The sequence below is a fragment of the Bombina bombina genome, chromosome 2, assembly GCF_027579735.1.
Source record: "Bombina bombina isolate aBomBom1 chromosome 2, aBomBom1.pri, whole genome shotgun sequence".
Taxonomy (NCBI): Eukaryota; Metazoa; Chordata; class Amphibia; order Anura; family Bombinatoridae; genus Bombina; species Bombina bombina.
This window is the reverse complement of record NC_069500.1, coordinates 299,716,198-299,743,726: the sequence shown is the minus strand read 5'-3', so window position 1 is coordinate 299,743,726 and position 27,529 is coordinate 299,716,198. Positions and strand designations below refer to the sequence as shown.

The following is a 27,529-nucleotide window of genomic DNA, read 5'->3' as shown; positions in this document are numbered from 1 at the left end:
TTAGCTCGTAGCTATAATATATACCTGTCACCACGGACATGTTACCATTCAGGCTCGACAGAGAACTATAGTGCGGCAAAGCGTTCGGCAGCTTGTTAGGTGGCCCCAGTATAGAGTCCTCCTTGGGACTATCCTTTCCATCTGTGCTGGCAGGGTCATGCACAGCCTGGCTCAATTTCCCTTTTTCATGGCACGCAAGAAGTTCTACTTGCTGGTGGCAGCCAATATGGCTGCCCATAGGCCTATTACCCGATGTCTCTATGGGGTTGCCATTATAGATGAAGGAATCCAGATTCTTAAGATTAAGATCGAGGGGCTGGTTATCCTCTCTCGTTTATGCCTCATTACCTTTTGTCACATCTGCACAAAGCTTTTGCAGTGTCTGCGAGAGGTCTAGAAAGTGGTCATGAAGGAGCTGCGTCACAGCCGATTCCCAGTCATCCACAGCTTCCAGCATAATTGTAATTCTGATTAACCCTCAAATTCAAGAGCAACCAGTTAATCTCTCACAGCCTCCAGTATCTCCAAGTTCTACAAATCACACCTTGTAGTATATTTAAAGATATATAAGATGAATAGATTAGCTTTTTATCACATTGGAGCCAGGAGCTCTTCACATATACGTCTTGCTCCTGTAGTAGCTGGCTCCGCCCCGCCGAAATTTGTTCTTTTAATATTGGGTCTTTTATAAAAGTTTCATCCAGTCTCCAACAATATTGGGAAAGTGGAGCTGAGGTTCAAGTAATAGTTAGCGTGGCCATGGAATGGTCCGACCAAGGGGTTAGCGAGATAGTGCTGGAATCAACTAAATGTAAGCTGAGCTGGTTTACAAGAGTGTATTCAATTCTAGACCAAGACCTATTCGGGTGGGAGTAAAATGTGAACTCCCTGTTTTGGGGGTGTTGTAATCTCCATGTGTCAACCAGAGAGTGAGCTGCCAGCTTAGTGTTAATGTTTTGCAATGTGGATATTGGGATTCCACTTCGACCTTGGGAACAGTCCATGAGTGGTGATAGCGCTAAATTAAAATCGCCTGCACAAATAACAATTCCTTTAGCAATTGTCAAGAGGTTATCAAAAGACTAGCTTGAGTTCTATTAGGGGCATATAAATTTACCAACGTGATTGGTTGGTTATATAATAAACCATGGAGGATAATGAGTCTGCCCTCAGTGTCTTGATGCTTAGTAACCAGCTGGAACGGCAATCTCTTGTTAAAGAGAAAGCCTACTCCATTTGTTTTTCTAGCATTATGAGAAAAGTATCCAAGGGGGTAAGTGCTGGAGGAAAATGTAGGGGCTCCCTCCTGACTAAAGTGTGGCTCTTGAACAAAGACTATGCCACCTCCCAACCTGCAAAACCAATTCAGGGCTACTGATCTTTTCGTTGGGGAATTGAGGCCTTTCACATTTTGGGAGAAAATGTTTAGTTTAGGAAGGGTCATGGTATTGTGGCATTCTAACTATCGTAAGAGGCCCAGTCCCTGCTGAAAGTAAGATGTACAGCTGTTTACCTGTGTATTCCCCTCCATGATGTATGCATAGGTACTTACAGTTTAATTGTGCTTCCGGTGTCATAAGATGATGAGTTTGGGTGGCGTAAGGAATGTAACACATGCAATAAAGAAAGATGATTCGAGAGACTTCCTGCAGATAAAGGAGAAAGTAAGTACCAAGAGAAAAAGAGATAAATGAAGAAATAAAATAATAAAAAGCATCAAAAACATTACAGTAAAATACAAACCTAACCTACCTGGAAAAATTGTAGGTAGCTCAATAAATATGATCTATAGGTCAGGGCTAATAATGTTTTATTATAATTGCAATATGAGGGATCACAACAATCCTAACTAGTAATTGCCCTAGTTGCTTAAAACATATTATCCTAGGGAAACAAACGTCAACAGTGCAATAAGAATCAAAGACAAACAATTTTTAACACTACAAACAAACAATACGATGTATCTCCCATTTTTAAGGGTCAATCTTCAGCGTCCCACATATAGTATGTCTCCTACCAAGCTTAAAGGGACATGAAACCCAAATTTTTTCTTTCATGATTTAGAAAGAGCATACAATTATAAACAACTTTCTGATTGACTTCTATTATCTATTTTGCTTCATTCTCTTGATATTCTTTGCTGAAAAGCATATCTAGATATGCTTAGTAGCTGCTGATTGGTAGCTGCACATAGATGCCTCCTGTGATTGGTTCACCGTGTGCATCGCTATTTCTTCATTAAAGTATATCTAAAGAATGAAGCAAATTAGGTAATAGCGGTAAATTGGAATGTTGTTTAAAATTTTCTCTACCTTAATCATGAAAGAAAATGTTTGGGTATAGTGTACCTTTAAAAGTCAACTGACAATACCTTGTAAGGATAGATAACAAGCAAGGAGTATTGGCTCATCATACTACCTTTTGTGAAATGTAATTCTGTCCAACAAAAGTCGATTCAGGTATAAGTAAGTTTACAATGTCAAGAGTGTCACATACAGGACCTTGAATGTCTCTTGCGAGCTACTCATGAGAGTTCATTTTCCGTACACCTCTTGCACTTCAGAAGCCTGGTGCATTTTGTGTGATTATGGAATAAAAAGAAAAGTGAAAAAGAAAAAACAGACAAACCATGTCTTCATTGGAAAAATAACAGGATTAAAGCTCAGTTGAAACCTGGAAAAACTCAGGTAGGAGGATATAGAGCAGCATCCTGAGCAGGGGCTTGGTTGGCCACATTCATATCTTTTCTCATTCTTTTTCGGTTGACCGTCGTCCATCCTGGTCTTTGAGGTCTAGGAGCATGGATAGCTTGTTGACTCTGGTCAGGCTTGGTCTCGTTGATTTTAGGTGGTGTAGGCAGTGGTATGTTCAATTGTTTACAGGATGGTTATATTTTCCAATGTTCTATAAATGAATGTCTGGGACCCACGTACCACCCTGAGGCAAAATGGGAAGCCCCATCTGTATGGGATCTTTAGTGTTTGTAAGTGCTCTGTAAGATATTTGGCCTCCCTCCTTTTTGCTAATGTAAGAGGACTTATATCCGCATATATTTGCAGCTGATTATCTTCAAAACAGATATTTTGCTTTTTCCTGGCTGCCGTGAGAATCAGCTCCTTGTCTTTGAAAAGTTGAAATTTTAGGATCACATCCCTTGGCGGGTCTTAAGGTTTTGAAGGTGGTCTGAGTGCTCGGTGCGCCTGATCTAAAGGGATGTGAGGGGAATCATTCACTTTGGTAACGTGGTGAAATAATTTTTGCAGATACTCCTCCAGTTGGAGAGGAAGGATAGTCTCTGGGATACCCCTGATCCTAAGGTTTTGCCGCCTTCCGCTATTATCCAGCCGTGGGCTTGCAAATTTTCTATAGTGGCACTTTGCTGATACGCCTGCCTGGAGAGTGTTTCAAGCTCTGAGTTAACATATTCAGACCCTTCTTCTAGATATTCCATTCTATCTCCTAGGTCATTTATATATTTTCTAACCTCTTTAAGGCCATCTGTTATAAGCTGACTGACCTGTGATAGCAAGGCAGCAAAATCATTTTTAGTAGGTAGAAAGTTCAAATCATCTCTTGAGTGAGTGGTCTAGTATTTCTAGAGGATGTTTGTGAATGTACAGATTCGTCAGAATCACTCATATTATCCTGCGTGTCACTTGCAAGATTAGGAGTAGCGTCCAGTGGTTTGAAGAATTCTTTTAGCATAGTTGGATTCTGTGGGGTTTTTAGTTTTTTTGTGCCCTTAGGCGCTTTCTTCTGACCCTTTACAGACATATTGGAGAGCACAGAATGGGGAGAGGTGAACCTTTGTATTTATCCTAACTCACTTGCTGTCTCCAGACCAAGGATCTCCAGATACGTAATAAACCACAGTGTGACCCACCTTGACTAATGTATGCAGCAACATGCCTCTATTTTCTGTTATGGGAGGTGAATCATTAGAGAGTCCCCAGGGTTAACCATCATTTCAGTATACAGCAAAATCCTTAGTAGTGTACTAGATTACATCATGTATTGAGCCTGTCCTGAGTATTTGTAATGTGGTTAAGCTCATAAGGCAAAAGCTATATGAAGCGGTTGGGGTTGTGACCTACAGTGACCAGATTATGCCATAAATCGTCATGTTCCCCTCTATAGCAAACTAGATGTTACAGTCTGCATGTCGATACCAGATGGGCCCTCCTATCGTGTGAATCAGCAAAAAAGGTAGGCCCTAATGGCGCAGTACTCGCGCTCCTGGGTTGCGGCTCACGATCCTGTGTGACACCAGTACAAAGTCAGTTCATTACATCCAGACCGCTCCGGTTAAGGACTGAAGCAAACAGAAGTTGTTACAGGCCGTTTTGCACCCCACCTGTCAGTCTTCCAGCAAGTCCCGGAATGGCGGCGGTCAGTTATTGGCGGGGCGCGGCGCAGCGGTCTAGCAGTGGATAAAACACAGGATCTCTGTTACTGAGCTAATCCTTAATGTTGTCGCTAAGTTAGGGTAGTGTTGCTCTCCCAAATTAGCTTTTTCAGCCCTGACAGGCACGGAGCTCACTCCTCTGCGTCCGCCATGCTGGGCTGCTAGCTCCGCCCTCGCATTTTTTTTTTTTAGTTTCCGAAAGGTTTATTGAAAGTTCAAAAGTACAAACAAGTGATTTTTTTTTTCCTCCCATGGAGACCATTTACATAACAATCATATAACTAGTTTGATAAATGTAAACAAAGTCTACAATAAACAATTTGAATACAGTGGCGGAGGTTCTGTGTCATCAGTAGATCACTAGTACTATATTATTATAAATAAAATTGAAAACTAACATTAGGCTAAGAAAAAACTCCTAACCAGGGAATTGTTTTCTATATCTGAATAATGAAAACAATGTTGGATTTCATGTCTCTTTAAATGTTGTGTACGTTTTTATGTTCATTATTTAATTATGTGGTGGTTAAAAACATATTTTGAATTGCTTTAAATATTTCTTTCCTAAGACATGGAGAGTCCACAGCGTCATTCCAATTACTAGGGGGATATTCACTCCTGGCCAACAGGAGAAGGCAAAGAGTACCACAGCAAAGTTGTTAAGTGTCAAATCCCTTACCCATAACCCCAGTCATTCTCTTTGCCTCTGTCAATAGATGAAGTGAAGTTCGGTGTCTGAATATGTATTTCCTTTTCTGGGTACTTTTCCCTCCAAGCAAGGATTTTGGGGTTAGCTGTGTCCACGTCAATCTCTTGAATAAGAGTAGTGGTTGCTTTTAAGCATTTAGGAAGTGGTGAGGTGGTCCTTGCTTGGTTTCCTAACATTTTGCTGCCCTAGGTATAGAAAGCCAGAGTTGGTTACTCTGTTCTTTCTTTTTCTACAGGTCTCTGTGAGGAGTATGTGTCCTTTCAGACCTTGTAAGCTGTCATCCTGCCTGACAGCTAGATTGCAGGTAAGTGCTTTTTGTCTTCTACGTATTGGAGACTTGCACTTGAAGAAGATTAAGCTGCAACTTTAATTTAGAACATGTTATATCCTTTATATAATATACTTATAGGCAGGGTGCAGGCACTTTATATGTAACTAAGGGGTTAATACTTTTCTTTCCTAAGATATGGAGATTCCACAACGTCATTCAATTACTACTGTGAATATCACTACTGACCAGAAGGAGGAGGCCAAGAGCTTCACAGCAAAGCTGTTAAGTGCCACCCCCTTACCCATAATCCCCAGTCATTCTCTTTGCCTCTGTCAACGGAGGAGGTAAAGTTTGGCGTTTGAAGAATTTAATTCCTTTTTCAGGTACTTTTCCCTGCAAGCAAGGATTTGGGTTTAGCTGCTGTCGGATATTCACTGAGCGGAGTGGCGTCATTGAATTTCAGTCTCTTCAGTGTCGATCTACTATACGATCGTTTTAGAGACTTTTGGCAGCCAAATTGTGGTATTAAAAATTCTTAAAGTTACAGTGTATTTAAAACATTTCTATAATTTCGGGAGTTTTTTATTTAGTATTATGGACATGAACCAAGACTCGTGTTTTTTTTTTTTTGACAAATGCTTGTTATGCCTAGTGGCACAAATTGGTTTGCCTATGCTATTCTGTCCTGCATGCTTAGCTATAATACTTCTATTTAAAGATAAATTGTTGCCCGCTGAGCCCAATGTCTCTCAGGATGATGCTGTTCAGGCAATGCCACAGCTTTCTCCTCAAACCTTCAAAGTCTCAAGGGCGTCACATACAGTGCCCTGCAGTTCCTCTCAGCCTCCTGGAGGAGTTTATTTGACATTAGATTTTGCTGCACAGATATCCTCTGTGGTATCGGTGGTTTTATCTGCTTTTCCCATAATGGGGAAGCGCAAGAGGAAATCTAAAAAATTAGCTTTCGCCTCGGCTGAGGCCTCTTTTGGGAGAAAGATTCTTCAAGCGGTGATGCCTTATGTTTAGGTCTGCCTTATTTGTTCTCCCTCCCTATTCATTCCGTGTCCTCTAGCTTGGGTATTAGTTCCCACTAGTAATTGAATGACATCGTGGACTCTCCATATCTTAGGAAAGAAAACCACAAAATTTATGCTTACCTGATAAATTTCTTTCTATCCGGATTTGGAGAGTCCATGACCCCACCCTTTATTAAGACAGTTATTTTTGACTAAACCTCGGGCACCACTACACCTTTGTATTATTCTTTTTCCATTTCCCTTCAGTCTAATAACTGGGGATTATGGGTAGCGGAGTGACACTTAACAGCTTGGCTGTGGTGCTCTTTGCCTCCTCTTGCTGGCCAGGAGTAATTGAATGACGTTGTGGACTCTCCATATCCGGAAAGTAAGAAATGTATCAGGTAAGCATCATTTTGTTTTTATTTGGGTATAAAGCATATCCCTGATTGTTGTACTTAATTGTGGCTCGTGTACTATTTTATTTTTATTAAAGTGTTAGGACTGTTTAACAGTCTTGCAGATAAACTGTCAGTTTTCAGAAACGCACTTTTATTTTAGCTGCACAGTTTCTCGTTGGATAGTCATGTGACTTCTGCTCTTCCGCATTCAGTTTTCTAAGCGGAGCATCGTCCTCACTGTTCCGACATCTCCTGTGTTCACTCGGTCGGCAGGAGAGTCCTCTGACGTTTCCTATTATCAGTTATATTAACAGTGGTCAGGTAAGACACCTCAGTCTGTCTGAGGTGTAGAGGGTCTGATTTTGTTTTGTTAAGCTATCTTTTTCTAGCATTAAACGCTCTGAGGTATGACGTGTTTTCTTAAAGTAACAGTAATTTTTGGTTTAAAAATATTTTCTTTTTTTTCTCAATTATTTTTGGGATTTTTTTTTTTTTTTATATATTTGCTATTATGGACATGGATCAAGACTTTGTGTCTTTTAAAATGCTTGTTATGCCTAGAGGCACAAATTGTTTTGCCTGTGCAATTTTGTGCTGCATGCTTAGCTAGATCTCTTAAATCTACGGATAGATTGTTGCCCTCTGATGCCAATGTCTCTCAGAATGATGCTGTTCAGGTTATGCCACAGCTTTCTCCTCAAATGTCCCAAGCCTCTATGATGTCCCATACAGTGCCCTGCAGTTCCTCTCAACCTCCTGGAGGAGTTTATTTGCTATTTTGCTGCACAGATATCCCCTTCGATATCTTCAGCATTATCTGCTTTTCCTATGTTGGTAAAACGCAAGAGGAAGTCTGAGGAGGATACTTCGGTAGCCTCTGAGGGTGAAATCTCAAATTCTGACAGTACAATTCCTTTGTCTGATTCTGAAGAGTTAAACGTCAGATTTAAGCTTGAACACCTCCGTCTACTGTTAAAGGAGGTTTTGGCTACTTTGGACGACTCCGATGCTTCTGTCGCTGTCAACCCTAAGACATCTAGTAAACTTAACAAATACTACAATGTTCCTTCCGTGGTGGAAGTGTTTCCTGTTCCAGACCGTGTGTCGGAGATTATTGCACAGGAAAGGGATAAACCTGGGATTCCTTTCTCACCGTCTCCCGTTTTTTAAGAAGATGTTTCCTGTTGCTGACTACATTCGAGACTCATGGCGCTCAGTTCCTGAGGTAGATAGGGCTATTTCTACTCTGGCTAAGAGAACCATGATTCCTATTGAGGATAGCTGTTCTTTTAAGGATCCTATGGACAAGAAACTGGAGGCCTATTTAAAGAAAATGTATGTTCATCAAGGTCTTCAATGGCAACCTGCGGTTTGTATTGCCACAGTAGCAAGTGCAGCATCTTATTGATGCAATGCCCTGTCCGAACTGATTTTAGAGGAGATCCAAGATGGGATTAAGGCTCTCAAACTAGTCAATACCTTTTTCTCGGATGCTAACATACAAGTCATTAGACTGGGAGCCAAGATGTCTGGCTTCTCTGTCCTAGCCCGCAGGGCTCTGTGGCTAAAATCATGGTCAGCTGATGTTACCTCTAAGTCCAAGCTCCTGTCATTACCTTACACACAAGAAGTATAGACCTAAAGGATGTCAGAGTAATTTTCGTTTCTTACGTAACTTCAAGGGTCAAAAGTCTCCCTCTACCTCTTCCAAGCAGGATTACTCCAAGTCTTCCTAGAAACCCAATCAGTCTTGGAATAAGGGAAAGCAATCAAAGAAGTCCTCTGCTGAGACTAAATCAGCATGAAGGATCTGCCCCCAGTCCGAGATCGGATCAAGTTGGGGGCAGACTTTCCTTGTTTTTGTCTAGCCTGGTATGTCCTAGATCTTTGGGCTGTGGACAAAGTATCTTAGGGGTACAACGTAGAATTCAAATCTTGTCATCCCAAGGGCAGATTTCTCCTCAAGGTTGTCTGCGGATCATGTAAAAAGAGAGGCATTCTTAAGGTGCATTCAGGACCTTTCCTCCCTGGGAGTGATTGTTCCAGTAACAGAACAGGGTCTAGGATTTTATTCGAATCTGTTTGTGGTTTCTGAGATTTGCTTTTCTAGACAAGCATTTTCAGTTTGTTGCTCTTCCATTTGGCCTTACCACAGCTCCCAGGATCTTTTCAAAGGTCCTGTGGCTCTCTTGGCAGGTCACAGGGAATTGCGATGGCTTCTTACCGACGACATATTGGTTCAGGCACAATCTTTTTAACAAGCAAATTCTCTCATACAGAGATCTTGTTGTCTTTTCTACGTTCCCACGGATGGAAAATGAATCTGGAGAAGAGTTCCCTTGTTCTTGCTTCAAGGGTGGTTTTCTTAGGGACCATCATAGATTCTCTATCTATGAAGATTTTTCTGACGGAGGTCAGAAGATCCAAGCTTCTCACTTCTTGCCTCTCTCTTCAGTCTACTGTTCGGCCATCAGTAGCTCAGTGTATGGAGGTAATTGGTTTGATGGTCCCTTCCATGGACTTCATTCCCTTTGCTTGATTCCATTTGAGAGCTCTGCAGTTGTGTATACTCAGACACTGGAACGGGAATCATTCGGATCTGTCTCAGAGGATAGATCTAGACCAGTTGACAAGAGACTCTGTTGTGGTGGATTTCTCAAGATCATCTGTCTATGGGCACATGCTTCCGGAGACCTTCCTGGGTGATTGTGACCACGGATGCCAGCCTGCTGGGCTGGGGAGCAGTCTGTGACTCCTTAAAGGCTTAGGGTTTATGGTCTCGGGAGAAGTCGTCTCTCCCAATAAACATCTTGGAGTTAAGAGTGATCTTCAGTGCCCTGAAGGCTTGGCCTCAGTTGTCCTTAGCCAGGTTTATCAGGTTCCAGTCGGACAACATCACCTCAGTGGTCCATATCAACCACCAGTGAGGAACTCTGAGTTCCTTGGCCATGAAGGAGGTGACTCACATTCTGCAGTGGGCAGAAGCTCACAATTGCTGTCTATCTGCTGTCCACATTCCAGGAGTGGACAACTGGAAAGCGGATTTCCTGAGCAGACAGATATTTCATCCTGGGAGTAGGCTCTCCATCTCGAGGGGTTCTCCAGGTTAACCCTCAAATGGGGGGTGCCAGAGTTGGATCTGATGGCGTCCCGGCAAACCGCCAAGCTTCCGAGGTACGGTTCAAGATCAAGAGATCCGCAGGCCGCACTGATAGAAGCTCTGGTGGTTCCTTGTGATTACAGCTTAGCATACCTGTTTCCTTAGTTTGCTCTCCTTCAACGAGTCATTGCTTGTATCAAGCAGGAGAGAGCATCGATATTTCTAATAGCCCCTGCGTGGCCTCGCAGGATCAGGTATGCAGGCCTAGTAGAGATGTCATCTCTTCAACTTTGAAGTTTCCTCTGAGGAAGGATCTTCTGACTTGGGGGCCTTTCCTCCATCCAAATCTCGTTTATCTGAAACTGACTGTTTGGAGATTGAACGTTTAGTTCTGTCTAAGCGTGGTTTTTCTGAGTTGGTCATTGAGACCTTGATTCAGGCTCGTAAGCCTGTTACTAAAAAGTTTTACCATAAGGTATGGCGTAAATACCTTTTTATTGGTGTGAATCCAACAGCTTCTCATGGAGTAAGGTCAGGATTCCTTGAATTCTGTCTTTTCTCCAGGAAGGTCTGGAGAAGGGATGTAAGTTGGTGTAGAAATCTGACCTTTCAGAGTACTATCTATTTTGCTACATAAGCGTCTGACGGATGTGCCAAGTGTTCAATCTTTTGGTCAGGCCCTGGTCAGAATCCAGCCTGTGTTTAAGTCTGTTCTTAAAGTTTTACAACAGGCTCCGTTTGAGCCTTTGCATTCCATAGATATTAAGTTATTATCTTGCAAGGTTTTGTTTCTTTTTTTGCTATCTATTCTGCGTGGAGTGTTTCGGAACTTTCGGCCTTGCGGTGTGATTTTCTTTATCTTTCATGAGGATAAGACGGTTCTGGTCGGAAGCATCGTTCCCTAAGGAATGCCGGGTGGGATAGAGTGTGTCGTCTCTCTCAGGGTGTGGGAGAAGGACTCCCAATAGAACCGGACTTCATGAAAGAAGGCCAGATTGCCATTCTTGAAGAAGGAATACTCTTCCCCCTCCAAGAGTTCCGAGGTGTGGTGGAGCCACCCCTGGGTCATGGGGATAGTTGTGGATTTCCATTTCCGGGCGATAAGTGCTTTCGCACTATTAATGGTAATTTGTAGGAGCTTCCATCTGATCTTACAAACCTTTTCATATTTGTGGTTCAGGAGGGCAGTGAGGGGTGTTAAACTAAATGTTGGACCCATGAGCTCCTTGAGGAATTTCTCTACTCTCCTCCAAAAAGGGGAGATCACTGGACAGTGCCACCATATATGGGCCATCGTTCCCACCGCCCCGCACCCCCTCCAGCAAGTGGCGCCTGCTCTCGGGTAGATTTGTTTAATTCTTTCGGGTGTGAGGTACCAACGGAATAGGACCTTATAATTCAATTCCAAGATTCTAGCTAGGGACGAAGACTTGGAAGTGCTATAGAGAATCGCCTGCCATTGCTCTTCTGATATTTCCCTCCCTAGTTCTGCTTGCCAGTGGAGCTTGTATGAGGGGGGCAGTGCCATAAGGGTGTTATCTAGCATTTTCTTTGCTATAGAGAGGGAGCTACGGGGCGGGGAGCCCGACAGGCACAGCCTTTCAAATGGAGTTAGTTCTCTAGTTAAACTGTCCTTATGGGGTGAGATTTTCAGGAGGTGTGTCAGTTGGGCATATTTGAGCCAGGAGGAGAAACTCCCACCAGCAATATCTGTCATTTGTGAGCGTGTTTTCAGTGTATGGTTAGAGACCAGGTTGGCAAATGGGGTTGTGTTTGACATGCCGCCTGGACAATGCCTCTCCGCCAATAGACCTCCCAAGAACTCAGCGTTGTGTGATATTGGTGTCATCGGGGAGACAGGAGAAGAGATTCCCCTGTCTTTGGCTCGTATTATGTCCCAGGTCTTGAAAAGGTGGGTATAGAGTTGGGATGTCTTTGCGAGGGGTGGTCGGGCTGAGTGACTGATCCAGGTAAGGGGGCCCAAGTTAGGTGAGGTTAAAAGGAAAGAGTCGATAGATGCCCATGCTTTGCTATTTGTACTGTCATGCCATTCAAGAACTCTCTGCATCACTATTGCCCTGTAATATTGCTGGATCGAGGGTACCCCCAGTCCTCCCGCTCCTAGTGGGGACATAATGACTTTTTTGCTAATGCGTGGTTTAATACTTCCCCAGATGAATTCATTTAGCATTGACTGTATTTGGTGGAGGTATGTATTTGGTAAGTGTATCGGCACCGCCTGCATTATGTAGAGTATCCGCGGGAGGGCAGTCATCTTGACCGCCTGTATGCGGCCCCACCACGAAAGTGGCTTGTTTTGCCAGTTGTCTAGCTCTTTCTTGAGTCTGTGCATAATAGGTATATAGTTATGTTTAAACAGTTTGCCACTATTCGGGGTAAGATAAACACCAAGGTATTTAATTTTGTCACAGTTTAGTTTGTAGGGGCAGCAGTTCGCCAACGCTGCAAACTGCTGCTTTTCAATATTTATATTTAAGATCTCAGACTTCCTAGCATTGATGAGGAAGTTTGAGTGGGCACTAAATCTATCAAACTCTTCTAATAGGTAAGGGAGTGAGGCGCTCGGGTGGGTGAGTAGAAGCAAGACATCGTCCGCGTAGAGTGTTACTTTATATGTATTAGGACCTAGCTCAATTCCTGTAATGTTGGGATTGTTTCTGATCTGAGAGGCCAGGACTTCCATTGAGATGGCGAAAAGGAGTGGAGACAAGGGGCATCCCTGCCTCGTCCCATTTCTTATCTCGAAGCTGTTGGAGAGAATACCATTAGCCTTAACCCTTGCTGAGGGTTGAGAGTATAAGCTGAGAATTCTTTGGATCATTACCTTTCCTATGCCAAAGGCGGACAGGCAAGAATGGAGGAACTTCCAGTCCAGCCGGTCAAAGGCTTTTTCAGCATCGGTTGATATTACAATTGACGGTGCGTTTGACCGGCTGTACTGGGAATGAACCCTGTTTGGTCTACGTGAATAATTTGGGGAAGGATTGTATTCAATCGTGTTGCTAATATTTTTGCATAAAGTTTAATATCAGAATTTAGTAGCGAGATAGGTCTATAATTTTCCACTTTTTGAGGGTCCCTATCCGCCTTTGGCAAAACAATGATATGGGCTTCTAAGGTGTGTTTGGGCCATGGTACCTGCTTATCTATTGTTGCAAACATGGAGGTTAGGTGTGGAGCTAATAGCTGTCTAAACTGTTTATAGTAGATGTTGGTGAACCCGTCGGGCCCTGGGCTCTTGCGTAATGGAAGGGATTTTATTGCTAAGAGTACCTCCGAGGTAGTTATTGGGGCCTCCAGGGTTTCTGATAACTCTGAAGGGAGTACCGGTAGGGCAGCTTCCTCAATGTACTGTTCCCGCGCCTGTGGGGTTGCCGCGAGTGGGGGGCTCGGCAGATTGTATAAATTGTTATAGAATGACCTGAATTGGTCAACGATTTGGTGGCTGCTAAAGGCTTGATGACCAGCTGAGTCGATTAGACTGTGTATGTAAGAGCTAAGTTTTTGTTCCTTAAGGGATTTTGCTAGGGAGGGGCCTATCTTATTGGAGTTGGCTAGATACGTTTTCTTGAGGAAGAATGCCTTCGTTTGAGCCTCTTTATAAATTAGTCTGTTTAGTTCGTTCCTCGCTTGCCTCAATCTATCTGTTTATGGACATTTTATGCTGTAGCTCTATGTCGCAAATGCTCTGTGTCGCGGACCTGTATGATTCTCGGTATTGTTTCGTCAGCTGTGCTTTGTGTTTAATTATTTCACCCCTGATTACACATTTGTGGGCCTCCCATAGGGTGTGCGGTGCTACACCTGGTGTGTTGTTTAATTCAAAATATTCTTTTAGTTTTTCTGCCAACCGTGTAGAGAACGCAGGTTTTTTTAGCAGTGATTCATCGAGCCTCCACACGTAAGGGGAGAGGGGCCTGTCTAACCAGTTTAATGTGGTTGTCACCATAGCATGGTCTGTCCAACTAATAGGCTCCATGTCAGCGTCCCTCACTAGGCTGTAGGTGATTTGGTCGGTGAAAATGTAGTCTATACGCGAGTAGCACCTGTGTGGATTAGAGAAAAAAGTGTAGTCGCGCTGACCTGGGTGTTTCGCCCGCCATGCGTCAATCAGGGTAAGTTTGTGGGTGGTCGTGGTTATGTCTTGAATGGTTTTAAGGGGCACGCTGCCTCGGCCTAGGGAGCAGTCGATACAAGGGTCAAGGGCTACGTTCAGTTCCCCAGCCATGACTAGAGAGCCCTTCTGGACCTGGAGTATCTTATTTGTGGCTTTTCTAAAAAACTGTGCCTGTTTGGAATTCGGGGTGTAAATGTTGGCCAGGGTTATAGGTCGATTGTATAGGAGGCCAGTAAGGATTAGCCATCTGCCCCCTGGATCTGCCTCTACTTGTGACAATTGAAACGGTAGTGATCTGTGGAACATAATCCCCACCCCCCACGTTTGCTGGCGTGGGACGCGAAATATGCAGTGGGGAGATCTCTATTTGAGAATTTAGGTGAATTATCTTTCGGGAAGTGTGTCTCCTGTATGAAGACCACATCTGCCTTAGCTCTTTTAAAACAGGAGAGAGCAACCGACCTCTTCGTGGGTGAGTTCAGACCCCTGGCATTAAGGGTTATCAGTTTGACGGTGTGTGTTCCAGTGGGGAGGGAGTACTGTGACACTGTGGAGGTCATTCTAAGCTATCAGTGGGGTAGGGGAGGTGGGAGGAGTGGGAACCGTAATGGCTCTGTGGTGTGTGCTCACAAGGGGGGTTGTACCTTAGATCAAATGGATTTAGATCCTGGGACTGAGTTATAGGGTGAGTCGTGCGGGTCCGACCAGACCAGGGAGGAGGAGAGGTAGGTTGCGTTAAGGGGCAGTTCGAAGAAGGTATATCTGAAATGGTAAAAGGCAAACGTAAACAAAACAACATATATAAAACTTAATCTAAAAGCATAAACGTACAACATACTACGCTTTCAGGTGGGTAAAAATGAAAAACAAAAAGGGGGAGTAGGGGGGGGGGGGGATAAGTAGCTGCTACGACTTGCGGTAGCAGGTCGGCCTCAGAGTATGGGACTGGAATTACGAGGTATAGACACTGCTACAAGGAATAAACTCTCTATTGGATGGTTAGCCTTTCGTTGTACTTATGGCGCATTAATCACATACATAGTTTATTGTACACATGGCGCATACGGCATATTAAACATATACACAGTTAAATATTAGTGCTGTGCAAAAACTGTGGGGTAACTGTAAAACCCCTTAAGGGGAGGAAAAACAATAACAAAGCAGCAGATAGGTGCCTAGGATGTGACATAATGTCTATAAGGACCACACCGTGCTGTGGCAATGTGTAACATGGCAATCAACAAATATAGGTTACTTAACACAAGGTAGTCCTCGCAATCAGGTGACTGCTCCTTGATTCGCAGGTATCCCCTTGGAGGGCTTGGTCTTTTTCCCATGGTGGACAGGTGTCCATTCTTGTCTGTGTTGTCTTGGTGGGCGCTGATCTTTAGGAGCTTCCTGTAGCAATGGGAGGCTGGGTTGCGAGATCTTTAATGATGAGCAGAAGTCTTCCAAATCCTCTGTTGATCTGTAGGTTGCAGTTGTTGTATTATCCTTGATCACTTTGAGGCAAAATGGAAAGCCCCATCTGTAGGGGATTCCAAGGTCTCTGAGGTGTAAAGTGAGGTATCTGGTCTCCAGTCGCTTGGCTAGTGTGAGCTGACTTAGATCTGCAAAAAATTGAAGTGCACATCCCTTGTGTGATATAGGTGATTTCTTCCTCGCCGCAGTGAGGATGTCTTCTTTGTCTCTGAAACTTGTGAATTTTATAATTATGTCCCTTGGAGGAGCTGCATCTTTTGGGGTTGGTCTCAAAGCTCTGTGGTATCGATCAAGCGGATACTCCATTTCTTCTTTGTTATCCATAAGTGTGTTAAACAAGGTCTGTAGATAGGGGAGGAGCTCTGGGGTTTTGATGTTCTCAGTGACACCCCGAATTCTAATGTTCTGGCGTCTCCCTCTATTATCCAAGTCCTCCACTTGGTTCTGTAGTTGTGTTATTAGGGTGGAATGGTGGGATGTCTGCTGTGACTGGACATCCAGCAGCCTATCTGTGTGTTCTGAGTCTTCTTCTAGTTGTGCTATTCTATTGCCAATTTCACTTATCTCTTTTCTGACTTCAGATAAGCTGGACATTAACATAGAGCTGACTTGGGCAATAAAATTGTTGAAATCCTCTTTGGAGATTGAAGGTCTGCTTTAGTGAGCATTGTCTCTGTTGTCAGAAAAAAGCAGAAAAGCATGCCAGGCACCAAAAATAAATAAAAATCTTATTTTATTGGTATTCCATTAAAAATAGTATTACAACAAGAGCAGTGTGGGGGGACCCCCAGACAAAACAGACTAACGCGTTTCGGCTAGGAGAGCCGTACTCATAGTCCATAAAACTACTAAGAATGCACTGATTAAATACCCAGTGCTCTATTTCTATTGGTTGGCCATCTAATTGAAATTTAAAGGTACAGTGCCCCAAACATCTAAAGCACCTCAATGTATAGTAAACATAGCTATATTTAGATACTAAGGTAATTTCATTAAATGGCCAAATGGGGGTGAGAGATCTTAAATAACTTATATATATATGATAAATGACATAATATTATCACAGGACCGGCTCAACTATAAATGTGTATAAGGAGTACATGTAGCAATGCATAATTCAAGGTTATAGCCAAATTAGACTTAATTAGTCTAAAGAGAGGAAATATTGTTGTATAATTCTTCTGTTCCAATATACACATTGGTAGGTACGGGGTATATTACCATATTCAACCTATGACGGTGAAAAAGTGACAAAAAGATGTAATGAGCCCATGACTAGAGGCGCTGATCAAATATTCATAACCCTAGATGGTGTTAAAACGATAGAAATGGTATAGACCATTTGGGTATATAGTGACCCTTCCCTGTTCTATAATATATCATTTAGAGGGAAGTAGCATCAAGCAAATCCAATAGAAAGTGTAAATGAGCCTATGACTAGAGGACGGGTTGACTATCTAAAATAAATAGAATAGAAATAGAGCACTGGGTATTTAATCAGTGCATTCTTAGTAGTTTTATGGACTATGAGTACGGCTCTCCTAGCCGAAACACGTTAGTCTGTTTTGTCTGGGGGTCCCCCCACACTGCTCTTGTTGTAATACTATTTTTAATGGAATACCAATAAAATAAGATTTTTATTTATTTTTGGTGCCTGGCATGCTTTTCTGCTTTTTTCTGATTGCCTATTTTTTACCACAAGCCAGCACCATCTGCTAAGCCCACCGGAGTTGCCCTCAGTGAGGAGGAAGTAAATGGTTACCCTCTTCAATTTTTCATATAGGGGCCGCTTGTAATACCTTTGCCTGCGTGTGTACAGTGAAGCCTCACTACATGCATTTGATTCATTACGGCAAGTACCATTGATTGCTCCCTGTTTGCTTGGTAAACGGACATCGCAAGTTGAGGCCGACCCCTGGATGGTCATTGGATTCCCTCAACACGTATGGATTGGCTGCCCACGGATGACAGGTGGGAAACGTCAACTAACCGGGTTACCATTGGCGGAGTGGCGTAAGTGACACGTAGGATACGTCACCACCTGGTTCCTATTGGCTAACAGGACGCGGCTCGATACAGGACACACTACCGAAGGAGAAGCCCGGCTAGAGGTGCGCTCGTTCCGCGTTGGTGGACAGGCAGTAGCCTGGGAGAGCAGGATACCACAGCTGGTGAGAATCTCTATTTGTACAACCTGTATTTTTGTCGAGCATATTTGGGATACCTGTATATCTACTTATTCAAGTCAGCGTTAAAGCCAATGAACACCTAATTAGAGGCTATACATATGAGCTATAGAGCGGACTCTCAAAATTTAAGAACTGTTTGTTATATGCTGAGCACACTGACAGGCACTGGTTTATTCAATACTACTATTCAGATGAACTCTGTCTATTTAATTATTGAGGCCCCTTAAAGACTTTGAAGTATTCCTGAGGGTATCTGTATAAGCAAATTGTCCGGTTAAACTTTAGTGGGGCAAACTTCTTCCAAAGGATTAGTTGGGACTTTATTCTTTTTTGTGCTATATTTAAAGTGGCAGGTGGTAAGCCACTTAAACCAACTAACCAGTACATCATGCAGCAAATTCAAGATGAAACAACAGTAGTATTCTATTCCCTAAAGAAGGCAGATGAAAGAGATGTGGACAATAGAGAGATTGACCAGATTTTTTCACAGGACAGAAACAACTATGACTTGCCTATGTTATTTGATGACATGGAACGGTTGCTAACTAAAGAGAAAAAACTCAAATGGGATATATGGACTCTGGAGAAATACTTGGCTTTAAATATGATACCAAGAGGTCTCAGGGTCAATAAGTTCCCCACTTTTGAAACAGAGGATACAGAATTTATAGAACTGTGGAATACTGTGCTTAATGACTGTTCATTTAGACTGATGAAATTGTTAGTTACCTATAAGTCTAATATGTTATCATCTATACGGTCTGAGATTGTGGAGGTACAGCTACTTCTGAATACCTATTCCAACACAGTAGATTATCCCAATTTTGATAAGGTCTTACAACGTACCATATCAGAGGTGAAAAGTGAAATAGTTAACATCAAACACACTAAATTTATTAGAGATAAGGCAGACTATGACAGTAACAAAATATATATTTGGAATAAGAGCCAAAGGTCCCAATTTAGGAGGTCCCAGAATTTTTCCAGAGGGGGAAGACGTAACAGGGGGAGAAGATCTAGAGGTAGAAGATCAGTTACATTTTCTGAGAGTGAGGCTGACTCAGGTGGCGATAGTACACAGTCAGAGAATGAAGATAGTAACTTTCCACAAGAAATCGTTGATATTAACACTGAACTCAATAGAAGCGGGGGTCATATGTACCACCGGAGTAGGAGTGGTAATAGGGCAGGCTCTGGGAGAGGTAGAATAATCTACAACTCCTCACGATCTAGGGGCCAATCAAGTCAACAAAGAAGGTATCAACCTACATCTGATTACCACTATACTCCAGCTCAATCCACCAATAATATGGTACACAATAGGGATGATGAGCTAGTACAACTGGAGCAGGTTTTTCAGATAGGCCATCACACCAGCGAAGGGGGAGGTACTACCATACAGGGACCCCAACAAGGGAGGTATCCATCACGTCAGACGAGAGCCCCGTCCAAGTACATACCGTCATAAATTTATCTAACCACATTCTTACTAACCATGAGGAGAGGGTGCTGTCTCTTGGTCTGGGTTTTGTACCAACAGTTAATTTCAACTTGTTTAAAACAATGCTGGATTTAAACAGATTTATTCGTAATCTAACTTTACGTAAACATTTTTCAGGAACAAACACAGACCAGGAAGCAGCAAATACTGTGGGCACATCCCAAAGAGATATTTGCCAGGAACTTGACTTCCTCGAGACATGTGATCTCATTACTCTGGAGGAGTTGGGGAGAGAGGGATTGCCAAGATTGGAGGAGGCAAACCCAGACAGGGTCAAAAGATATAAAAACCCCTCTACCTTCTACCCCATCCAGAGTAGGGGCAACATAATCGAGACTTTCTATAAGAGGGTAGAATCGGATTTGAGATATCTATCCTTGTCCCAGACTAGTCCTATGAGAAACTTGTCATTTAATGAAAGAAAAGCCCTTAAATCTTTGGAAGAAAATACGGAAGTGGTGATAAAACAGGCGGACAAGGGGGGCTCAGTAGTCCTCCTTAATAGATCAGACTACATCAAAGAAGCCCTAAGACAGCTTGAAGATGTGGAAAACTATCAACATCTAAGTCAGGACCCTACCAATAGATTCCAGAGAGAACTTATGCACCTATTGGATGGAGCAGTGGAGGATGGACTTTTAGATGAGAAAACCTTTAAATATCTTTTTGTGGAACATCCGGTCATCCCACTGTTCCATCACTTTCCAAAGGTGCATAAGTCATTAGAAAATGTCCAAGGTAGACCCATAGTGAATGGCATAGGGTCTATGCTGGAACATCTCTCGGATTGGCTGGATGGAGTCCTTCAGCCTCTGGTCAAGTCACTCCCCAGTTATGCCAGGGACTCTAAACATGTGTTGAATTTGGTTGAAAACGTACCTTGGGAACGAGATTTTGGATGGCTCTCTGTGGATGTCGTTTCTCTTTACTCCAATATACCCCATGAATGGGGCATAAAAGCAGTGACATATTTTCTGAAAGAGAAAACGACCCACAGCGACCCGTTCATTACCTTTGTAGTGGATGTAACCCACTTCCTGTTGACTCACAACTATTTTCGGTTTGAGGGGGAGTTCTACCTGCAGAGACGTGGGACCGCTATGGGAGCAAAATTTGCTCCCACTTACGCCAACCTATTTATGGGTTGGTGGGAGCGGTGCCACGTCTATGCGGCTGGTAACCCCTTCAGACCGAAAATTAGATTGTATATCCGTTACATAGATGACCTTCTATTTATATGGAGGGGAAACATGGAGCAAGCATGTGAATTTGTGGAATATTTGGGACAAAACGGAGTAAACCTAAAATTCACATTTGAGTTCCACAAAGACCAGGTCCATTATCTGGACCTTGAGTTGAGGGGCTGCTCTCTGGGCAAGGTTTCCTCACAAGTGTATAGGAAGCCTATCTCAGGGAATAGCCTATTACACGCAAGAAGCTGCCATCCGAAACACATGCCGTATTCTGTAGCAAAGGGCCAATTTGTGCGTATTAAACGCAACTGTACTTTACCCCAAACCTATGCCACTCATGCAGATGATTTGGAAAAACGCCTGCAACAAAGAGGATACAGTAAAAAAATCATTAAAAGAGCCAGAAATGAAGTAAACAATATGCCTCGGGAAACCCTTTTAAGGGATAAACCCATCCCAAAAAAAAGTACAGACAACACATTAACTTTTGTGACAGATTACTCAGCCCAGTACACACAGATTTGTGGTATTATCCGCAACCACTTTAAACTACTAGTGGCTGATGATGCTCTCACAGAAACGGCTAAAAGAGGGTGTAGGTTTTCCTATAGAAGAAATAAATCTATAGGTAACCTAGTGTCCCCTTCTCAATTAAAAAGTTCTAGACCGGAGATGGGAGCTGCTTCCTCCTGGCTAACCCATAGAGGAACATATAGGTGCGGATATTTACAATGCAAGGCATGTGAGCACGTACAGGTTGGTACCTCATTCACTTCAGCAGTGACTGGGGAAACCTTCGATATTTCCTCCTGTGTCAACTGCAGATCTACGTATTGCATCTATCTTCTGTGGTGCACATTGTGCAATCTGCAATATGTAGGTTTGACCACTAGGGACGTCCGCTCCAGGATACGCGAACATTTGTCCACGATCAGAATAGGCAAGAGTAGTACTACATTGGTAACTCACTTTGTACAAAAGCACGACAAAGATTGTCACTCCCTCAAATGGATGATTTTTGAAAAGGTACAACATCAAAAGAGGGGAGGCAACCGCTTTGACGTCCTGTCAAGGCAAGAGATGTACTGGATATTTAGGCTCCAAACCAAGAGACCTTGGGGCCTAAACTCAGAATACGATTTCATTAATTATTGGAAGTGAGGAACTAACTCGGTCCCACATTTTACCCATGGGCCCCAAAATCACTCACAGCCTAGCAAATCATGTAGCTCTTTGTTTTCCCTCAGTAAACACATACTATTCTAGCCTGTAGGGACCAAGTAAATAGGTATTAGTTCTACCTGACCATATATGTTTAACTAATTTCATCAAGTCCTCAAACTATCCTCTAGTCATAGGCTCATTACAAACACTAAGACAAATCTAGTACATAGGGACCTTGGCAATGGATACCAGTTTCACTAATAAGTACAACTAATTAACCATATCTAGCTTTTCACGCTGGCCTCTTGTCATAGGCTCATTACTATATATATTGAAATCAACTACTTTTACTTTAGTGATCTAGTCTATAGGTCCTAAGGCTTTTCAGAGGTTAATTTATGTGTACTTAATTGAAGTTATTTATTTTAGATAGTCAACCCGTCCTCTAGTCATAGGCTCATTTACACTTTCTATTGGATTTGCTTGATGCTACTTCCCTCTAAATGATATATTATAGAATAGGGAAGGGTCACTATATACCCAAATGGTCTATACCATTTCTATCGTTTTAACACCATCTAGGGTTATGAATATTTGATCAGCGCCTCTAGTCATGGGCTCATTACATCTTTTTGTCACTTTTTCACCGTCATAGGTTGAATATGGTAATATACCCCGTACCTACCAATGTGTATATTGGAACAGAAGAATTATATAACAATATTTCCTCTCTTTAGACTAATTAAGTCTAATTTGGCTATAACCTTGAATTATGCATTGCTACATGTACTCCTTATACACATTTATAGTTGAGCCGGTCCTGTGATAATATTATGTCATTTATCATATATATAAGTTATTTAAGATCTCTCACCCCCATTTGGCCATTTAATGAAATTACCTTAGTATCTAAATATAGCTATGTTTACTATACATTGAGGTGCTTTAGATGTTTGGGGCACTGTACCTTTAAATTTCAATTAGATGGCCAACCAATAGAAATAGAGCACTGGGTATTTAATCAGTGCATTCTTAGTAGTTTTATGGACTATGAGTACGGCTCTCCTAGCCGAAACGCGTTAGTCTGTTTTGTCTGGGGGTCCCCCCACACTGCTCTTGTTGTAATACTATTTTTAATGGAATACCAATAAAATAAGATTTTTATTTATTTTTGGTGCCTGGCATGCTTTTCTGCTTTTTTCTGATTGCCTATTTTTTACCACAAGCCAGCACCATCTGCTAAGCCCACCGGAGTTACCCTAAGTGAGGAGGAAGTAAATGGTTACCCTCTTCAATTTTTCATATAGGGGCCGCTTGTAATACCTTTGCCTGCGTGTGTACAGTGAAGCCTCACTACATGCATTTGATTCATTATGGCCCATTGATTGCTCCCTGTTTGCTTGGTAAACGGACATCGCAAGTTGAGGCCGACCCCTGGATGGTCATTGGATTCCCTCAACACGTATGGATTGGCTGCCCACGGATGACAGGTGGGAAACGTCAACTAACCGGGTTACCATTGGCGGAGTGGCGTAAGTGACACGTAGGATACGTCACCACCTGGTTCCTATTGGCTAACAGGACGCGGCTCGATACAGGACACACTACCGAAGGAGAAGCCCGGCTAGAGGTGCGCTCGTTCCGCGTTGGTGGACAGGCAGTAGCCTGGGAGAGCAGGATACCACAGCTGGTGAGAATCTCTATTTGTACAACCTGTATTTTTGTCGAGCATATTTGGGATACCTGTATATCTACTTATTCAAGTCAGCGTTAAAGCCAATGAACACCTAATTAGAGGCTATACATATGAGCTATAGAGCGGACTCTCAAAATTTAAGAACTGTTTGTTATATGCTGAGCACACTGACAGGCACTGGTTTATTCAATACTACTATTCAGATGAACTCTGTCTATTTAATTATTGAGGCCCCTTAAAGACTTTGAAGTATTCCTGAGGGTATCTGTATAAGCAAATTGTCCGGTTAAACTTTAGTGGGGCAAACTTCTTCCAAAGGATTAGTTGGGACTTTATTCTTTTTTATTGCCTCTGTTGTGCCTGTATCTGATGCAGATGTTAAAGAAGGCAGTTTATCCGAGTGTTCAGTTGGATCTGTAGCTGCCATTTCCACTACTTTGAAGAAATTGTGAACTGTGGGGGCTGTGCTGCTCTTACTGGATTTTTCAGCTCTAGGTGCCCTCCTGGCTGACATAGTGGGAAGGGAGCCCTTCTGTTTCAATACACTGATTCAGCTGCTGTGATTAGGTATAAGTGTATTGAGAGGGTTAATGTTCATAGGTAAAGCGCCTGTAAGTGTGTATTATCTCCCCCTTCTCTAAGTGTAGTGAGGCTGTGATTCCTGTACTGATGTGTCTAACGGCGCCATCTTTGTGTCATGCAGCACAGTGGGCTATGTAGAATGCAGGGATATTTGCCGGGTAATGGAGGTTGGATAGGCTGTATGACGTGAATTGCCCGGTTGTGGGAGCAGTTTCCCCTGTGTGATTACAGTGATGAGGCCACAGTATGTGTATTATATGGTAATGGAGACTATCATGTCTGCATTACGTTCTCACCCCTCACGTGGTGTCCGCGTGGCTGGTCAGATGGAGAGCACTGATCGTGCGGTGTAGAATTGTTCCTCCGGTGAGCGGTGTGAAGGCTTCTGTGTGCGCCGCACCTCCGTAACGGATGCTGTTAAGGCTCGATGTGGGTGGCCGTCGGAAGGCCGCAGTAGTGTACGGTGCTAGTTACAACACCGGGTCTTCTCCGCCTCACTTCATATGATCTCTGGGCTACTAGGCAATAAGTGCACTTGTTATTAGCTTCCAGCTCGCAGGTTCTGTTGTGCTAAGGCTGTTTTTAGGCCGATCCTACTTCAGAGCTCTACATGCTAGCGACCATCTTGGACGCCGGCTAGCTCCGCCCCCATACTTTTCCAAATTTTATAATTTTTATACTTTTGCCTTGGATGAGGTTTCTTTTGGGAGAATGGTTCTTCAAGTGGTGGTGCCTTCTGTTTGGGTCTACCTGTCTTTTTCTCCCTCCCTAGTTATCTGTGTCCTCTAGCTTGGGTATTGGTTCCCACTAGTAATTGATGACGTCGTGGACTCACCATATCTTAGGAAAGAAAACAAAATTTATGCTTACCTGATGATAAATTTCTTTCCGGATATGGTGAGTCCACGACCCCACCCTTTAATTTAAGACAGTTATTTTTGACTAAACCTCAGGCACCTCTACACCTTTTGTGTTAATTCTTTTTTTACATTTCCCTTCGGTTGAATGACTGGGGTTTGTGGGAAGGGGAGTGATGCTTAACGGCTTGGCTGTGGTGCTCTTTACCGCCTCCTGCTGGCCAGGAGTGATATTCCCACTAGTAATTGATGACGTTGTGGACTCACCATATCGGGAAATAAATAAATTTATCAGGTAAGCATAATTTTTTTTTTTTTCTTCGTTTTTTTTAAATGTATATCTGTATCATCAAAAAATATTTTGGATTTAATGTCCCTTTAATATATTTAACCTTCTAATTAACTAAAATGATATAAGAAAATATGAATTAAAAGCAATAAGAAACGTATTAACTACCTTTTAAATTGGCACAAGACATGTTACCCTTATCCACCATTGTGTGAGTTATGTACTCAGATTGGCAACAATCTTTTAAAAAGAAATATCCCAAGAGCCCATTGTAGGTACCTTTTTTAATTTAATGGAACATTAAAGTTAATTTATAAATATAGCAAGGGATAATAGGCAGAGTAAGCACATTTTGTTTTGGATGCAACAGATTTGCAACACCTGCCTTAGACCCTTCAACTTAAAGGGATATGAAACCCAAACCTCTTCTTTTGTAGTTCAGACAATACATTCCCCCCCCCCCCAATTTACTTCCATTATCAAATTTGCTTCTTTCCCATTGTATTCTTTGTTAAAGAGATGCCTAGGTAGGTGTCTGGAGTACTATATTGCAGCAAATAGCACTGCCAGCTAGTGCTCTTGCAAATGGTTAAAGGCTGTGACACACTGAGAGCAGCGTGGCGTGCAGCGTGGTCATGCGGGTGTGCACGCTCAGTGTGTCTTGCCTTTTCATCTCTGTGCGCTCAGCCGCGTCAGGTTGCGTAGCTGAGCGCTCAGAGATGAAATATTTGAACTTCAGAAGTGATGCAACGCGGTGCGAAGCAGCTGATTCACCTCACGTCGTATTGCTTGCAGTGTGTCACAGCCTTAACATTCTTACAAAACTGCTGCCATAGAGTGTTCCAGGCACGTGCACACTCCTTAGTTTTTTCAACAAAAAATACCAAGTGAACAAAGAAAATTTGATAATAGATGTAAATTACAAAGTAGTTTAAAATTGGCTGCCCTATCTGAATCATGCAAAACAAATTTGGGTTTCATGTGCCTTTAACTCTATTACCATTATTGTACCTGCTTAAAGCAACACTGTAGTCAGAAAACAGTGTCATATTTTTATTTTATTTTTTTTGGGGGGGGGGGTGATTTATGACAAAAAAGTCATTCTTTTTTTAAAAATACGTTGTTTTCTGACTACAGTGTCCATTTGATGAAGTTGCTTTCCCTTTTCTCCATTGGTGTCTAATCTTATTTAGCTGTTTTCTTTGGAGGCCAACAATTTTCACTTTTTTCCCCATACTTTTCTAAAAATGTGTTTCTGAAGATAATGTCCTTTTCCGTTTCTACACTACACATTGACAAGTAGCATTTTACTTGACCTGCATTAATGCTGCTATACATTGTTTGACATGTTCCTTCCATAGATTCATCTTTGCTGTGGGGAACAGTCTCTTGGCAGCACAGATATCCCTTTAACAACATTAATAAAGAAAGCCAGTACAGAAATAGAGCACCACCCAGTGGTGGTTGAAGGTGAATTCATCCTCACACCACCAAATCGAACAAAACAGAATCTTTCTTCTGTGCCAGTGGAAATGTCTCCAACTATTGGAGTATCTGTAGCTCTGCAAAAAGAGGTATTTCAGGAGGTAAGTACAGCTTTGATACTTAATGTTGTATAGTTATTCCTATTTCAACATAAGCCTAAGACTTTCTATGCAATCACAAATTGTGGTCTTGCTTTTTAGCCTTCAATTTTTGACCAACATTTATTTAACTCAATTTGCTGCCTTAATGGTTTGCATGCTTAAAGGGACAGTCAGCACCAAAATTATTATTGTTTTAAAAGATATATAATGCCTTTCCCCAGCCTTGCACAACCAACACTGTTATATTAATATACTTTATAACATGTAACCTCTAAATTTCTGCCTGACACTGCACTAATTGGCTAAAATGCAAAGCAATATATAATAAATAAATAGCCATGTGATAAGGGGGCAGTCTGCAGAGACTTGGATACAAGGTAATCACAGAGGTTAAAAGTATATTAATATAACAGTGTTGGTTGTGCAAAACTTGGGAATGGGTAATAAAGGGATTTATCTATCTTTTTAAACGATAACAATTTTAGAGTTGACTGTCCCTTTAATGTACCAGAGATGTAAGCCTTCTCTGGAAGCCAAGAAGTTAAACTGTAAAATATATGCAGTATATAATACAGAAATTTCAACATTGATTTTCCTGATTGTCACAATTTTCCTTGGCCATTATACTTAGACTTTTCATCCTCCCCAAGAACATCGGGAAACTCCAGTGGTAGCAAAAGGTCAGTCTACCCCACTTAAAAAGCCTTGCAGTCCTGAAGAAGGGCCAAAAGCTCCACTCTTCAGTAACTCCCCACCAACCAAGGATGAAGCCACAGAAAGCGAAGTGGACAGCTTAAAGTCAGAGGCACAAGCAGAGCTACAACAAGCCACATCAAAGTCTCCCGTTCCAGCAGAGCCGATAACAGGTTTGTTTTTATAAGAGTATACTTAGAAATACACTCTGAATTGAGTCATTGAGCTCTCATAAAAGTACTGTATAGTTATTTAAA

General features: G+C 42.4%; 1 protein-coding gene across 1 annotated transcript in view; it reads left to right on the top strand.

Moving 5' to 3' along the window:
- CEP120 (centrosomal protein 120) overlaps positions 1-27,529 on the top strand; it is a 340,556-nt gene that overhangs the window by 78,152 nt on the left and 234,875 nt on the right. The window contains exons 7-8 of the mRNA XM_053701613.1: positions 26,355-26,579; positions 27,211-27,445. Of these exons, the coding sequence (XP_053557588.1) occupies positions 26,355-26,579; positions 27,211-27,445 (460 nt within the window). The remainder of the gene's footprint in view (positions 1-26,354; positions 26,580-27,210; positions 27,446-27,529) is intronic.